Source organism: Colias croceus, chromosome 4 (genome assembly GCF_905220415.1).
Source record: "Colias croceus chromosome 4, ilColCroc2.1".
Taxonomy (NCBI): domain Eukaryota; kingdom Metazoa; phylum Arthropoda; class Insecta; order Lepidoptera; family Pieridae; genus Colias; species Colias croceus.
In genome coordinates this window covers 5750885-5769157 of record NC_059540.1, presented here as the reverse complement: position 1 = coordinate 5769157, position 18273 = coordinate 5750885, and the positions used below count along the sequence as shown (strand labels likewise).

Sequence of the window (18273 nt, the reverse complement as noted above, 5' to 3'; positions counted from 1 at the left end):
CACCATTCGATTATGTCTCCAGTCTACGGACAGGTGCTTAACGACTTCCAGTTATAATGAAATTTAACGTCCCGCCACAATCAAGTTACCTAGATGATATTTCCTTTATTTATAGTGAAACAAGTTACGCTATCATCTTGTTAGTTAGGTTAGTGTAAACAAATTTGTTTTGAGCAAAAATTGGGCATGGCGATGACGGGTGAGAATCTGCCTTCCGCCCTGGGGGACAAGTGTAGGGATACTTTCTTTAAATATTGTAAATATATTGTAGAAGTAGTCAATAAGCGAAACAATGGCGTGTGATGTGATTCTGTGATATTAGGTATAGTTTAAATTTTTGTAGCATTTATTGTATTTATTTTATTAGTATTTATTTACAATACTGGGTGTACTTATTTTAATTTTGTATTTGTAAGTAATATTTTAAAGTTTGTAATAATTTTATTTTTAATTTACATATTATGTGGCTATAAATTGTGTTTGTAAATAAATTAAAAAAAATGAAAATAATGTCTCTGGACAATATTCCAGAGGTGGCGCGAACACCCTTTGATGGCGGGTGCCTTTAAAAAAAAAAAAAAAACAAATTTGTTTAGAATATAGTACATTAAATGATACCAACGCTATATAGAGTTGTCGGTCTATGTATAAATTGTATACGTACTATTTTTTTCAAAAATACCCCACAGAATGATTAAAAAATACAAACAGAGAGATAGTAACGGGGTACGGTATTTTATATTTCACCCTAAATTCTTCGTAATTCTGATCTCTCTTAAAATTAGAACAATGCGATGAAACTCGCATTCATTTAACTTATTCAAAAGTGAAGCCTTAAAGATGAACCGGGGACGGCAAAATGATTTTCTCTAATACCCATGGATCAATGAGACACGACCTTAAATCTTATTTCATCCCTGTTGAAACTTACCATGATATTTTCATAAATAATCCCAGTTCCAAAGTTTTCGTATAAGAACAGAAAGAAAATATATAATAAAAACTTTGCGGTCATGAAGCGGATCTCCAGGTACGTCAATATTTGTTCACCAAAATTGAAAATTGATGAAAATGTGTATTGAGCTTATTATTATTCTCTTTCAATATTCCACAGGCCTTTGTGGACGAAAATGCCATTGTGTGTTTCAATCATTACTTAAAATACTTGATTGTAATTCATGGAAGCAATTTATAAGTATTTACCATCGCTGATAATGCTGCATACGAGTGTATTTTTTTCTCATATTTGTTACATATATCCAATATCCATACATTATATTACAGGAAGTCGCTCTCCAAGTTGTTAGACTGTTTATTCTCTAAGGCAAAGTGACGGGTAATAAAACACACATTAATATTCAAGAAACACGCATTTTCCATCATGTATTTTTTTCATGTATGATTTATAAATATAATGTATAATAAATATGGAGTATGTGTAAATAATAAAGATAGTTCCCAGTCTTAACGCTCAAAATGAACATAAGACGTAAAAGGTTTAAAACGCAATAGATTACAAACGCTCGTTATTTTATAATATAAGGATGTTTATTTAGGAACTCAAAGAAGATGTAAATGGTCAGTATAATAAATGCAATATAGATTGGTTAGATTCTACTTCAATGATGAGCGAAAATGTCAAGTTAAGCAATCAGAGAATACTTTTTCTACAAGCAATGCTCTTAGTTTGTATCTGCAGTCGCTTTTTATTCATATAAAGCTGTTCTTGTTTGCAGGAAAAGAATTCACGCAGCGAATAGGCCCATTTAACTAGAAATAACTTTATTGCGGTCATGACTGCAATATGGTGCACGTTGGCGAATCTCTGGCTTATTTTACTGGAGTACCTACGGTCAATGCGCTGAGGATTCGATTGTATCGAAATAACACTCAGTTAATTGAAACTGGCGCCAATTGCTACTCATAATGTGCAATTCGACCACTTCAATTAAATGTTGCACATCAAATTTAAAGCCCTAATACTCTTGGTTTTATTACTCGCATCACCATCGCGTTTAGAACGCTGAAATGAACAATAAAATCAGCTATCTCGAAATGTAGAGAAGTAATGATTTATTTAATAGTTGTTATACGTATGTCACTGTTCGCTAGCCACGCTCATTAGTGGTTCACTATTAATTAATTGTGTAAATATTTGGTTAAACTAAATAAATAATGGCTACAATCAAACAATAAAGTGAAGCTAGGCAGTATTTTATTTACTTTAGAAATAAAACTGTGAGTGGTTGAGTTAGCTCCGTGTAAGCAGTACCTAAATCGTTTGCAATTCAAATAATATTATGTAGTTATAGGAAAGCTGAATCGTTTAACAGAACGCGACGTTAAGATTTGCTTTCCATAGATCTCGATTGTTACAAGAATTATAGAGACTTGCTCTTCTTGGAAACAATGTTATCTTGATAACAGTTTACCTCTACAATATACCTACCTAATTATATTTTTAACAAAATACTTAAATGTTTTGGATACCTGACAATCCTTAAAATATACGAAGTCTCACCTCGATTCTCTACACTCTACAGACTCCATCGACCTACACGTCTTATATATTCAATATTCATATAATATATTATTATACACCCTTATTCGCATGTTCAGTGTTCACACTTCACCCTCTTAATAGTTATTTTTATAAGTAGTCTCTCATATTCATGAAATGTTTGCTGAGCTTAAGGATACCTATAATAAGGTGAAGTATGTCTGAAGAAGGCTGTTACCTATAAGATAATAACAAGATACACGTTTTGACATAGAAGGTATTCGATTATATTATTTGAAATTAAGACCTAAGCTATAAAACTATTTTGTAAAAAGACAATTAAGTTATAAAATAGGTGTTGTGTGTATCAATATACTTTGTAAATAATATGAACTAATCAGAAGTTATTGATCATATAGGCATTTGGCATTAATCAATATCCTACTAATATTATAAATGCGAAAGTTTGTATGGATGTATGGATGTTTGTTACTTTTTCACGTAAAAACTACTGAACCGATTACAATGAAATTTAGCACACATATAGAGGGTAACTTGGATTAACACATAGGATAGTTTTTATCCCGGAAATCCCACGGGAACGGGAACCATGCGGGTTTTCCTTTGGAAACGCGGGCGAAGCCGCGGGCGGAAATCTAGTTTTACAATAAAAGCAAGTTTAATCCCTGGGATCTTTCATAACGAAATATTATGAATACAAATATAATATTTCAAACACCGTTAGATATAATGAAACGGTTACTGTTATATTATATGTAAATAATGGAATGCTTGTTTTTCATATGTATCTACTCGACTAATAAAAGGCCCAATATGTACGTAACCCACAGACCCCTTTCATAGTCATTATTCATGTAAGTACGCAGAACAAACACACCCAAATGCTCTTTGTGTGGTACAAATGCGGGAAAGTATTTCCCGAGCTCTATTAACCCTCCAGATATCTGTAATTAATGGAACTTTCTTCCTACTTCCTTTCGATGTTGTGGATCAAATAAAAACGAGTTCCCGATATCGTTGTCTTCCAACGATTTCAACCAATTATTCTCAAGGGTGCTCTCTCAGAGAGTATCTACTATTTTTAAAATATAAACTTATAAAGGTTTGCAATGCTGCACGTAGTACTTAGGTACCCATTAACTATAATGTAATGTTGCTACAAAATGTTATTTTATAGTTTGTACCAGTTTGTATTCTGATTTTCTATTTCGATAAAACGGAAAAAGTAGATAAATGTGCCTATATTTAACAACAGCCGAAGCGCTTAATGAAGAAACATTAACAGAAACGCTATTTTTAGAGACTAAATAACAAATCCTACTTACTGTTCAAGAATCAAGAGGAATTATAAAAACTTATTTTACACGTGTAACAGTGAATTATAGTCTTCGTTTTAATAGTTTTTTAACAACTTAACTGTTTAACAATCCTTTGATTTTAAAGGGCAGCAGTTCATTTTCACTTCGTGTTTTTTCTCTTTTCATTTTGAAAACTATTAATTCTAGAATATTTATTTACTAAGTAACTACACATAGTTACATACCGTTAAAAATTTTCATAACGTTGGCTCGCTCAGAGGCTCAGAGCGTGTCATTTAATTTTAAAATATTCAATGAATGTTTTATCTTCTACGACCTACATGGAGAGTGAAATGTATGATGTGTAAAAAAGTATTTTTTACAACTTTATTGATATTAGCACATTAATTGCTGAGCTCGGCCACAAAAAATTAATGGAAAACATGAAACTGAATAATGATTTAAGATAGCGGAAAATGTTTGAATATTTTACTCGTGATATTGAAAACGAAAGGAGCAATTTAATACATCGTAAATCTACCTAATTTCTTTATTACTAAATTTGTCTCATATTAAATGGGATATTTATAAAAATTATAAACCATATTATTGGTGATAGATAAACACGAACTTTGAAGAAGTGATTGAATACTATAATTGAACCGTGTCACGCTACAGATCACATACAACATTTCTATAAGACCTTTTTTCGACTTTTTCATATAAAAAAGCTTACGTGTTCCATCGAAGCGAGTGGCGATAGTATCGAGGAAGGTATTCTGGGGCGCGAGCAGCCCCTTGCGCACCGGCATCACCCCGCGCCGCGCGCCCCGCGCTTACTCCCCCTCCACCTGCAAAAAATAACATTACGCGATATTACTATCCAAATCCATCAATCTATTTCAATCACAGAACAGGAAAAACGTTTAAGCACGCGGTAAGCGCAATAAATTTTGCTATATTCACGGCTGCTCTGTAGAAAATCCTTCGCGATCCCTGTCAAAACCAGCTTCTTATGACTGATTGTATAATTTAGGTGATTTCCATCATTGATACATGATAAAATAGTGCAGCACATTGGTGCAGCACGTGGAAATTGTTTATACTGTAGTCACAATAAATACAAATAGTCAGATGTACTTAATCTATACATATAATAAATCTGTAGAATTGAAAATATTGAAAAAATAAATAGCAGGGGGTGTTACTGGATCGATACAAAACCCAAATATGTGATTAAAAAATTTTTTGTCTGTCTGTCTGTCTGTATGTGAAGGCATCACGGGAATACTGACGGTTTGATTTCGATGAAACTTGGTATAATTATACCTTATTATCCTGGGAATAAAATAGGATACTTTTTATCCTGGGAAAATACGTAGAAAAAAAATAAATCTTAATATTTCAGTTTACTCCATAGACGTTGTTCTGTAGAACCGCGAACACACGGTCATATACGGGTCTAATATTAATTTCGTGAGAAACGTCTTCCCAGTTCAAAATGGAGGAATAAACCATCCACGCGAAGACCGACATCCGCGCGAACGGAGTCGCGGGCGGAAGCTAGAAAATAAAAATGAATGCCCTAACATTAATAAATTTTCCTAACAATTAATTTAGATACTACTTATATTGTTTCTTTTGAAATGGTATATTTTTTGTTATTGACTGTTTATTTTATAAAATATATTCCGACACAAAGTTTAAAATGGAAAACGCGATAATTATAGCGTTTGTATGTATAAATAAACAGTTTTGTTTATTTTTTCCGCTCCGGCCGACACGTTTCAAATCAAGAACGAGGAGATAATTTTTAAGTGCTGACATGAAAAGTACATATTATTTCGCAGGTGATTTATAACGCAATACCGGCAAAAAACTGTGATATAAATTTATGATTTAATATGAATTAAGATCTTATTGTAACGGATATACAAAGTATAAAATTTTATGACATATTTTATGCCAGAATAAATATTTAATACGACGTGTACCTAACTATTAGATTAGAGAACGAAAACAAATCTTATTATAGATTATGGTATAACAAATTTTAATTTATGTTGTCGGTAGCATCGGGATTTTCATTAGCCGTCGCTATAAATCTCCCTGTATAATTAAAGCTCTATTTAAGGTGACCCATAAACTGAGCGGGCTAGAATATGCCTGCAGCCTATTCGTGCTAAAAGCTTACGTGTTCCATCGAAGCGAGTGGCGATAGTATCGAGGAAGGTATTCTGGGGCGCGAAGTTTACCTTCTCGTAAACTTTTTATGTTTCATAAATGCGCGGGTAATAAATATGAATTAATGGGTTTTCGAGGTTACGCCCTTTGTTAGATGCGTTATAGGTTCGCAATAAGATGCGGTGGTAGCTCTTCATGTGTGTCGAAGTGCATTGCAATAACGTCTAGTCTAGTCTAGACAATATTTTCTTATAAACGACGCTATAATAAGAAATATAGCGTCTCATATCTGTCACATAAAAGTAGGTACGGAGTACGGACCCACTCTACTAGTATTAACTCTTAAGTATAGTCGGCGCAGATGTATTATATATTGCTTACCTAAATGATCGATTTCTTTAGACGAAAGTAATTGAATATGTGAAGGTGCAGATCAAGACTTTTTATAAGCACCATTAATTAATGAACATAGAGCCAATTTGTTCTTTGTTCACTTTATTATTAGCACTACGCAGAGAAAAAAGATGTCAGATATATAGGTATAATTATTGTAACTAATTAATTATTGATATGACTATAAGTTACAATGTGTTTTGTAGTAGTAGTTTATACCTATGCAGATGGATAATATACGTCTTAAACGCAGATATCTATTATTCAAAAGTATCTATTAGGTACTATTGTTAAAACGATGACTTAAAGTATAAGCCAAATATTATTTCAACTCTATGAACGTTAATCCAATCTTTTAAGTTGAAAGCTACAAAATAACGATGACCTAAAAGGTAAAATAAAATGTATTTGTTTGAAAAAGGTTAAAATATCACAGACAATTAATTGTAAGCGCTCTCTTTATGAAAAGTAAAAATTATAGCCGGTTCAAAGAAATGTTTACGTGCGATCGAGTTGGATCCTTATTTAATTGCAATAAAATAGGGATTAAACAAATCAGACTATCTCAATATTTACAAAGGCAGAAAGTTCAATGACAAGAAGCAATAAGATATATCAATTAATTAAATACCTATTCAGTACCCTTCATATTCATATTTACATATGAAAAGTATTGTACATTCTATACTGCATTTTTATAATACTACTTTTTAATAATAAATCAGATATAGAGGTAATATAGGCAGGTTCAAATAGGCATTAATTTGTTTGATTTACATAAATTTCGAATGGAATATCTCTTAATGGAATCGTAAGTAGTGATATAGGTAAGTAGTGAATATATCACTTTTAATTCTATGATACTCAATAATAGTTCATAAATATATTACTGAGTGTCAATATATTTGGTATAAAGGAAAAAATATTGTAGGTAATTTACTATACCTAAGAGTAATTTGTATTGTGGTATTAGGGACTGAAAAGGATTTTGGTTTACGAGAGATTCAGCTTCTCCAACTAACCGAAAACTCAAAGACATAGGTAGGTATAGATATATAGAATAAGCCCGACTGGTCACAAAGGAATAAGACGGGACACTTGTGGGTTAATCTTAAACGTTTATTGTAGCATTTTCGATTTACCTTGCCGAACCTACATTGTAGGATAAGTGATATTTAAGATAAAACACATCTATCTTGTAGAAACTAAAATATATAAAAAAACTCTATTTACGTTTCCAAAATCAAGGAGCTTAATTTTTTCATACGTACCTCTAAATTTTCTACGAGATACAAAATAGTACCTGAAATATAACTGAAGATTATAACTTGATAGAAAATGTCAAAAATCACCCAGTCATAGCATTTAATGTGACGACCACGGGCACGTGCTTTTTGAATTCATAAGAACAGAAAGTATAACAGCCTTTTCTATAGTATGACATGTACCGAATACTTTGGTAGATAGGTAGGTACTTACTGAACTAACATTTCGGCACTTAGCCATTGACCACATATTGATCATTTCTATCACAGAAAGATAAAATAAAATAAAACGATAATATTGAAAATAACTGATGTCCTTTATTTAGTCCTTCTGACAAAACTTCCATTACGAAACTTCATATGTAATTAATTATAACAAGTTTTATTGGATACAAAAAGGATACAAAAACAAACATAACATTCATCCAAACAGACATTACGCAGATATGTCATATTGCTTCAATTAATGTGTTTGGAAGTTTCGCTATTGTAAATAAACTCATATATGATATAGTACATTGAAAATATGGTAGTAGATACTAGATATACCAGGAGTATGTATTTAGGAGTGTCCGTCAAAATTCAGTATTGATAACGGCCGGTGCAGCGTCGTGTTTCTATTATCTGATGATAACGTTGGTTATAATTTATTGGCAACACAAATCGTGAATTGACTAAACGTGAATAGAAATGTAGCTATTATGTACCTACATTTGAGTATGAAAAATATAAATAACATATAAATAAAAAGCTATTTGATTTGAGGAATACAAAAAGTTATTTAAGTGATGCAAAAACATTTTTTTAATAATTTAGCTATTTTTCGCTTTGAGAAATTAGATGACTTTTTAAGTTCTGTTGAGAAATGGCCAAACGTTCCTAATTGCATTATATTCATCCGCCGGTTTCTCTTCCACAGTTGTAATTTTATGTATTATCTCAATGGTTGAAAGTATGAGTTGATTAACATGAGAATTAAATTTAAGAAATATTCACCTTCAATTTGAACCTTGCTTAGTAAAGAACTAAAGATACACCTGAATATTCAAAGCTTCAATTTTTATTTAGATTCCATAAAAAAAACACACACAAGATCATGATGTAACCGATAGTTCTATGACCTATTTATTTCAATTTTGTTGTAATAATTTAAAATATAAAATACAAAATCAAATACAAAAGTAAATTAAGTTAACCAAAAAGCCTCAAGCGCTTTATTACTACATGAAAAACCAGATGAGACCGGGAACAAATGCAAATAAAAACCCGAAATATGTATATGAAATAGGAATAATAGGTAGCCTTAAAAATGCTATAATTTTAGAAAGAAGAAAGAAAGAAAAAGCATTTAATCCAACACACAAAAATAAAAGAAATAAAACATACAAAAAAAAAACACCAAAGTAACATGCATCGAACAAAAACAATATGAAAATTACAATAAAAAGAAGTATGCATGCCATTTACATTATACAACAATAGGTCAAAGGTATTGTGTGGTTGAGTATATGTGTGTTGGATAGGGATACCACTCAGGAAATCTGTGGCTTTAGAGCCGCAGCACTGATTTTCAGTGGTTCCCATATCGCAACTGACGTTTGCAGTGCTACAAAATTATAAATTACTTAAAATTAATTAATAAATTATAAATCTAAATACACATTTTAAAATATACATCCATTATATGCGTATACATAAGAATATTTAAATATACTATTTACTTATATATCATATGCTAATACTATTCTATGGTAAAAAATTCAACACACTGATAAAAATAATAAAATAACAGATAAAGTAAAATAAATAGACTAAGATAATATTGCCTTATTTTTATATACATAGTTATATATATATTTTTTTTATTTTATTAAAGAGCAACTAAGGTTGGCTGATTTGTTGCTGTATTATAAGTTTTTTGAATCCATTACGAAAGCTCGGCAAACTGCTTTTATTTCGTAATGGTGGAGGCAAATTGTTCCAACATTTAGTTGCTCGATATTTAAAGGCACCTCTGAATGCCATGGTGTGGTGTCGAGGCATAGCTAAACCAAATAAAGACGCCCTCGTTCTGTATACCGTGTCCGAATTTCCCAGCCAGGATAATTTTTCGAAAAGGGATGAGGGTACATTAGACCGTATGACTGCAAACAGCAGAACGGCAAAATGCAGCCTTCGACGATTTTGAATGTTTAAAATCCTGGCGTTGTTCAGGTATGGCGTTATATGGGATCGGGGGGCACATCCCAGCAAAAGCGGGCGCACGCATTTTGTACTCGTTGTATAGCTTTCTTTGAACGCGCGAGTATTCGATCTCCATACAACGCGTCCCCATAGTTAAATTTGGACAACACTAAGGCATCACATAGTCTAATTCTGAGCTTGGTCGACAAATGGCTTCTGATACGGTAGAGAACTTTCAGCCGTTCTTTATGGTTTTTACAGTAATTAGCGACGGATTTATTGACACGCAACATATACAGGGCTGCTTGAATGTTAAAGATGCATATTAATTTTCATTTCTATAAATGTGACCTTAAAGATTTCTATCTTTCTCAGAACCTCAAACGCAAATAGTACCTATTATTAACTAGCCTCTTAGCCTTTTTCCAAAGAAATGAATCTCCTTTAGAAATTGAACCTTTTATGCGAGGTAGGAGGTAAAGCTTTATTTATTTTTGTTGTTGATGATACTCTATTGAAACATTTTAGATATTTCATTGAATAGGCTCCAGAAAATATAGAGAAAGACTATATATTGATTAATGATTTTAACACCTTCTTAATTATCTGATCTTTCAATACTACGTGACGTGCGTTATGAATCGATATAAATATTAATGACTAGCTTTCCACCCGCAGCTTCGCCCGCGCAGTCAAAGAAAAACCCGCATAGTTCCCGTTCCCGTGGGATTTACAGAATAATACATATCCTATGTCCCGGGGTAAAAAGTAGCCTATGTCCTTTCTCGGGTATCAAAATATCTCTATACCAAATTTCATGCAAATTGGTTCAGTAGGTAAGGCGTGATTGAGTAACAGACAGACAGACAGAGTTACATTCGCATTTATAATATTATAGTATGGATTGATCGAATAAAAAGCCAGTCAACTGTATTATGCAAATAAAATTTGTCTAAAGGAAAAAGTTTTTGTAAAGTTTGACGTACCATCCAAGTTCCGAACAGCAAATAGAAGTAGCTAGTACTCAAATAAAAATCAGAGTTTTAAAGTATTTTGCATTGCGATTTGCGACCAAGAACAAAATAGAAACGGGCGTGTAGGTACATATTTTCAGATATAGTCGGTAATACTGAAGTGGAACATTAGAGCGACCCAATTGTAGAGAGTTTTTGTAATAAAACTCAACGTGGATTTGTTAGGAACTTTTTTCATAAATGTCTTAGAAAAATTTACTTTAACTTTTTGTTTTCGTCGCTAAGCGTGAAAAATAGAGGGACATTTGTGACGTGGATCCCTGTTATTTTTCTTAAGACATGATCAACTGTGTTCAGAATTAGAAGACAGGCAGACATATACGCAGTACCTACGTATATTATATAGATAGTATAAGTAGTACAAATTATGACGCTGTTGGTCAAGCAATACGTCTTTTTGAAAATTATGATGAGTTTTGAGTTTATATATCACCTACAACCTAATATACCTGTTTTATTATTACACATTATTACTACACCAGAATACCTTGCTTCCGTTTCTAAAATACCTACACTATTTTACATGAGTTAAAAATATAGGTATACTTTGAAGAGCAAACGGATGAAACAATAGGATGTAATAAACATTATGTTTACATCATAAAATTAGATGCAAGTACTATCTCATTTGAGTGTTACATAAAGTTCTGATGACTTTCAAGTACTTTATGTTCTCTTTATCTCTAACAATAACATGGATTTTACAATATAAACATTTGAGGAAATTCCTTAAATAAAAGTATTATTTATACAAAATAGACACTATGTAAAAATTGAAGTATGTATTTTTGAAGTGAAACTTCTTTATCGGGGTTTGAAAAAAATTTAGTGTAAAATTTTTTCGTTACGCGTGACATTTTTCCGCTACGTGCCATCTTTTTCTTATAGACCGGGAGATACTGACACAAATTTTCGAGTCATTTTTAACAGGATGGCGGTTCTACAGGGGTCTTAGTACGCAATGACAAAAAGAAAAACGATGATTTCGCTATTTTCCGAAGAGTTCGACTAACGCCCACGCGACTAAGCCGCCGGTACCAGCGTTCACACTATCGTTTTTCTTTTTGTCATTGCGTACTAAGACCCCTGTAGAACCGCCATCCTGTTACAAATGACTCGAAATTTTGTGTCAGTATCTCCCGGTCTATTATCCCTACCACGCGTGATTCGACGTGCCTATTTCTGTAAAGTTGCATATAGTAAATTATTTTTTGAAAAATAAGGTCATAAAGAAGTTTCACTTCTCACGTGTGTACATACTCGTACACGCACACATTTTTTTTTTATTTGGAATCAATCTGTAAATTGTTTGAGTGATACCAATTCTATCATTTATAATTCGGTCCCATGTATAAAGTTGATGGTAATCTGCTGCTGATATAGCTGTACTCATAGAAAGTTAAATTAGATTTTCTATTCCGTCTAATTCAACTGTGAACCCATTTATAATAATTTACATTTAATGAAAGATAAATTTCTCTCTCATGCCTCACTCTCGGTGTAAACCATTTAACGAAATGACAAATTTTGCGAGATCTTGGTTCTGCTCGTAAAGTGTGCACGGTGTTAATTTCAGATTCGAAATAATTTCTGAAAATGTGATAATAAAATGCTCGTTTGGCCCAAATGGGCTTACGGATCATATTTTATATTTAATCGTTAAGTCACTGATCAGTAAAGTTTATATGACTTGCTAATTCCATGGAGTCAAGCTAAATTGTTTCATCTAGATTTTGTCAATGGTATATCGTGTGTTGAGGTAGGTACAAACTTCCATGCATAGTAATATGGGCATTTATCCACAAATCGATGTCAAGAACCGTAAGCTCTAGCACTCCTGGGCTAACAGCGATCCTCGACAAAAAAAATGTTCTCAACTTTTGATCACAGGACCTTCTTTTCTCTTCTTCTGAATTGTAAACAGCTGAAAGACATAACACAGGGTCATTTGATACTTTCTTAGGTACTTATACCTACCTAAAATTGAATATTCCATTCATAAATAACTTTATTTACTCACTTATTTTCCTTATTCGCATCTACAATATGGAACCACCAACCAGCGAATTCAGTTCCACTGGGAATAGCATAAGCTGGTGTATATTTTACGTTAATACAATTATATTTGTACAATAAATTTTAGGATAAAACCCAATATTTAAGGCCAATCAAAATGATCGACCATCTATTATTTAGGAAACCTTTTCGTATGGAATTTCGTATAAAATAAATTACGTTGAGGATTACAAGAGTACAACACATGGTATTGTTTAGGCTGACGTTGATTTAGAGATTCCTTCACAGATTATGCTACTTAATGGGAGAGCTTTTGTTCAAAGGTTGTTATAATTTTAATCCAAAATCTTAAGGGAAACTGTATGTACCTTTACGTGGAATATTATCTATGAGGGTTAACCCAATTTATAAAGGACCAGATTAGCCACTTAGTAACGAGATACCTTTCTCAGCTTCACCTTATATTGATTATTAGGCACGGGTGATCATAGCATTAATTACCAATGTTTCATGTTATTCAAACCAGTTTGTTATTTTTATCATATTTTATGCACAAAAAATCCGCAATGTATTTATATTTCCAGCTTGATAATAATAATAAATGTATTTATCATATTGTTTGATAAATTTATGACGCAATCAAAACTTTATCTGGGTTATTGATGCGTATTATCGCATTATTACTATACCTCATTGACATAATATTATATTCATAAAATATAGTTTTATTATTTACCTCACTCGAACCTACTTAGGAATCGACATATTGCTTTTTCATCAGTATTTATTGCCTACTGAGAAAAAATAATGGATCTACATGAAATGATATATTATGTCTTTTATGAGTTAAGTAAATTAACATCTAATATGCTACAAACAGTCTGTTTAATCATAGAATACATAATACACAGAATTTGGTGTGAATTACTGCAAGTTAAGCATATAATCACTGAATTAAAAATAATTCAATTTTTGCAACATTAAACAACAATTTTGAGACGTTTTTTATTTGGTCGCTTACTTTAGACCTTTTAACATACCTAATTTATTTTGATACGGATTTATAATGCCCGCTTTAACTTTGTATCTGGTCAGTTCACATCTAAACGAGATCCCTTTAGTTCATTGTGGATGCTGTTTCAACTCGAAATGGGGTATAACGCGTAGCAAACTGCAGGCTCAAAGCTGTCCGGAGTGACAGGGAGGCTTTAGTTCTTATCATACCGTAATAGCTCTGCGTAGAATTAACTGTGTTTAATCTGATTGTGTACTTACTAAGCTGTTATTTTGATGCCGACCATTCGGAAATGTTAGCTTTCATTCGCACTTTATCGAATTGACATTATTACATATTTTCATGTGAAGATTTATAATACTGAAAATGATGCAAATAAAATAATATATCTGTCAAGACTACTCGATTGAAAGGTGTGGAAAGGAAAAGCGTGAAATGAGCGGTAATATTTCTGCATTTAAATTTCTCTCTACATAAATAACAGCAGCGAAAAATATGAAAAAGAAATTATTTTAATACCTATTAAAAATAATATATTACATTACAAGAAACCTAGTAGAGTCCAGGCGTCATTTTGTAAAAATAAGAGGGAGGGAGGGAAGGGATATAAATATCTAAGAATGCGGAATAAGTATATAAGAAATGATTTCTCACTGCGCTTTCAATTACTGACTTGTCTTTTGCATAAATATTTACTGGCCATACATTTAAAGGAAGAGGTTATTATACACCATAGATAAGTTGGAGAAAAACTTATACTCCATAGTAATAGATATATACTTATGTAGATATTTACTCGTTCAAAAACTCAAATCTTGTTTTTCAATTATGTTTGTTCTGCTTCTATCAGGTAAGTACTTTAGTTATGGAAAGCTCATAGATGGTATTATTATATTATTATCTGACTGTAGCACAAAGTGAACGAAGATCTCGCAAGAAACTCGTGTATTTGCTGTTTTATGCTAAATAGTTAGGAAGTCCGTAAAACCGATATTATACAGCAGCATCATAAGAAGATGATTGATATACGAAGATTATATTAAGCAGTTTGTTAAGGATACACGACACTGTGGAACAAAAAGTTTTTATAATTTTTTCCAAAAAAGCTTATGAAAGCTTCTTAAAATTTTGTTGATTAATACCAGCTGTTTGAGTATGTATTGTTTAAACCAGATGTAGTGAAAGGTGAGAGTACGGAAATCTTAAATTAGTTTGCAATTAAGCTTAATATATAAGACGGCCTACATTCGAGGCTCGAGCATGAAACAAAGCACTTCACAGTGTAAATACGGAACACGTTGCAACAACGGCTATCTTCTTTTTTACTGATTGCTGAAATAAAAGTAGCTAGGTATATTAAAGTACTCTCGATGTGCTGAATGATTAGAAAGACAATTTATTTAAAAACGTAGGTACAGAATTATTATGGATACTGCCCAAGGCCAGAAGTTTAATTTTCTTATCCGGATAAGTAATGAAAGCTTCGTTGGTGCGTCATAGTAAGCATAAAAGAACTTTAGTATATTTATTATCTTTGTTTTTCTCGTAAAATTGAACAACAAGGTATTGTCCCTTAAATAGAAGCTAATTAGTAAATTTACTTATTTCAAATAGAACATAGTATAGGTATTTGTTTTTTCTTTCTATGATGAATTAAACTGATGATCGTTACCTATGAGACATGCTTGTGTCTATAATCTATAGTATAAAATAACGAATGAAAAACAATAAACATCTCAAACAACATGTATGTACATAGAAAAACAGATTTAAAATACTTATTTTTAATTAAGAGCCTCAAAAGAATTGTGTAGAGCTCAAAATGTTTCAATATTAATAATTAATCCAGTCTTAACGAAATGTTTTCATTTCTAGGTTACCCGAAAATACGCTCAGATTTTAATTTTTTACAAAATGAAACATATTCGAGGAATACGGAGGGAAAATACGAAAAATATCCACAGATTTTTATACCCTCCGTGCTTTATAAAACTCATTCAGCTGCGCAAACTTTTCCACTAGATCAACGGCATAGTGTAAGCTCTAGTGCAAGTCATCAACTCACAAAAATAATAGGTACCTATGTAATCTCTATCTCTTACTCTTTTATCTATAACCGAAGCCATACAATATTTGTATTATTATTTATTACTAACTGGAGGCCGCGGTTTCAGTCGCGTTGTACTATGACAGATTAACGACTATAATAATCTATCTTTGGACCCTTACAAATCCCTACCTGTTTTTAGTCTGTAGCAGTAACGAACGAACATATTATGCATATCGTTACAAACTTTTGCGTTTATACTATGAGGAGGATTTTAGCTTTTAACAAAAAACTTTACACACTTAACAATTTTTTGAGACCACATATTTTGATAATAATTGAATTGAGCATCATCGTAGCATAACCGCAATATTGGAAATTAGTTCTTATTTTGTTACTGTTAAATATCAAATGGAAAATGATAATATAAATATTATCAACACAATAATCTAAACATTGAACCTACATAATATGAACATTTTCCAAGTCCTACAAAAATAGTTCTAATCACTCGCACCAAGGTAAACAGACTAGTATTATAGAGTGCAAAGGAATTGCTATTAAAAGAAATGTTTACATTATAAAATCGAATTAAATTTTCAGATATATTATGCCCTTTACATTTTTCTTTTATAGCTTCAAAAGACGTTAACGAGTATCTCAAAGAAAACTGTGTTAAAATTGTTTTGTTATTTTAAAAGCAGTAACAAGCAACATCTGTTCAAAACCACAGTAGACGCAATCATGGTTTACCTACATTCTACAAGTTTATTACATTCGGAAATCATTCGGCCCCGCTTCTAAAGTGCGGGAGGCGGACGTTTTTCCCACATTTTCCTCTCTTTATAAAAAAAATAATTGTACCTACATATTTTAGATGGCAGGTTAATAAACTAATGAATCTAAACAAACTTAATTGTTTGATGACAAACGGGTGATAAGAAGATAAAATGGTGTATCGTATCGTATCGCTCTGGCGTCGCTCCAAACAATTTTTTCTTTCACACTGTTTTATTTCCATTTTAATCATACGAAAAGGGTTAATGGCACGTGTCACAGAATACGTTCGGGAATGATAATGCCATTGCAATGATATCATCAACTTCAGGTGGATTAACGAGATTTCAAAGAGATACGCTAATAAAATGTTACCAAGTGTTTGCATGATAATTGATAACGTACCCACGCTTTTCTACAAAGTAATATCTGCGCCGCATTACAGCTATTCCAAAAGTTATTTGTTTGGACGCTGAAATATTTTAATAATATAAATTGGTGCGGTTATTAGTTTATTCTTTTATTTTTACGTATGGGCAGGATTATAATTTGATGAATATATACATTTTTCTATCATAAAACCACATTTATGTAGGTATATTGTACCAACTATAGCATATATTAAGTTTTAGAATTATTTATCAATAGCAATTGTTTGAAAGACTGAAAAAGAACCTTCAATATGATTGCTGCGACGTTATAAACCCAAAATATTTACCTATGGGTGTATGGATGATGATTGGATAGAGGTATAAAGCTCCAATTGTTTTACTATTATGTTTATTCCAAATATACTTGAGACAATGTACGCAGAATCATTCAAATTTAATTGAAACTCAAATTGCTACACGTCTACAGATTATTATCAATATTGTAAAACATAGCTTCGTAGCTGCGTACACAAAATGTAAGGCTTTATTTATACACCCGCTACTATAATCTTATATAAGTTACAACGAGATAATATAATTGAACATGGCTCGTTCCAAGATTTCATTATATAAATTTTACATGATGAAATCACGATATATTTTTAAGATAATATGTATTTTATCACTTCTTTTACTATATACCTAGAAAAAATATTTGTATATGTGTTAGTTACAATTTAACTCCGACAAAAAATAATATAGAGCGATAAGAAGATGAGATAATTTAATAGCAATTCAACAAAAATTTATAACAACGACTACAACGAAACGTGTCCGATATTTTCGCTTGAATACTATCAATTAGTTACCAGTTTACGTGGGTGGGCAAATTGCCAAAATCTGGAAAACACTATTGCTTGCCTTGACTCATTCTTCATTAATTGGTTTACTTGTTGGGAATAAAATTTGGAAATTGTCAATAAAATGCTGAAAATAGAAATTGAAACGATTGTTGGTAAAAATTCTTACTTATTTTTTCAGTCCTTCCATTAAGAAAAACTTATTCGAATTAAATTGGTTTTGATTTCAACGCTTAATTATAATTTGGAAATATTACTATTAACCCTTTATTTTATAGCATAGGGCCTAAACAGTTTAATTACATTTT

The 18273-nt window shown here is 31.7% G+C and overlaps 1 protein-coding gene across 7 annotated transcripts in view; it reads right to left on the bottom strand.

Moving 5' to 3' along the window:
• The window catches only part of LOC123691009 (potassium voltage-gated channel subfamily H member 8-like), a 41502-nt gene that overhangs the window by 18984 nt on the left and 4245 nt on the right, over positions 1-18273 (bottom strand). For 6 of the 7 annotated variants that reach the window (XM_045635179.1, XM_045635181.1, XM_045635182.1 and 3 more), the window contains exon 2: positions 4556-4670. In XM_045635179.1, the coding sequence (XP_045491135.1) occupies positions 4556-4631 (76 nt within the window). In that variant the 5' untranslated portion in view covers positions 4632-4670. Of the gene's footprint in view, positions 1-4555; positions 4798-18273 lie in introns of those variants that run through there. The other variant, XM_045635180.1, reaches the window with a different exon arrangement.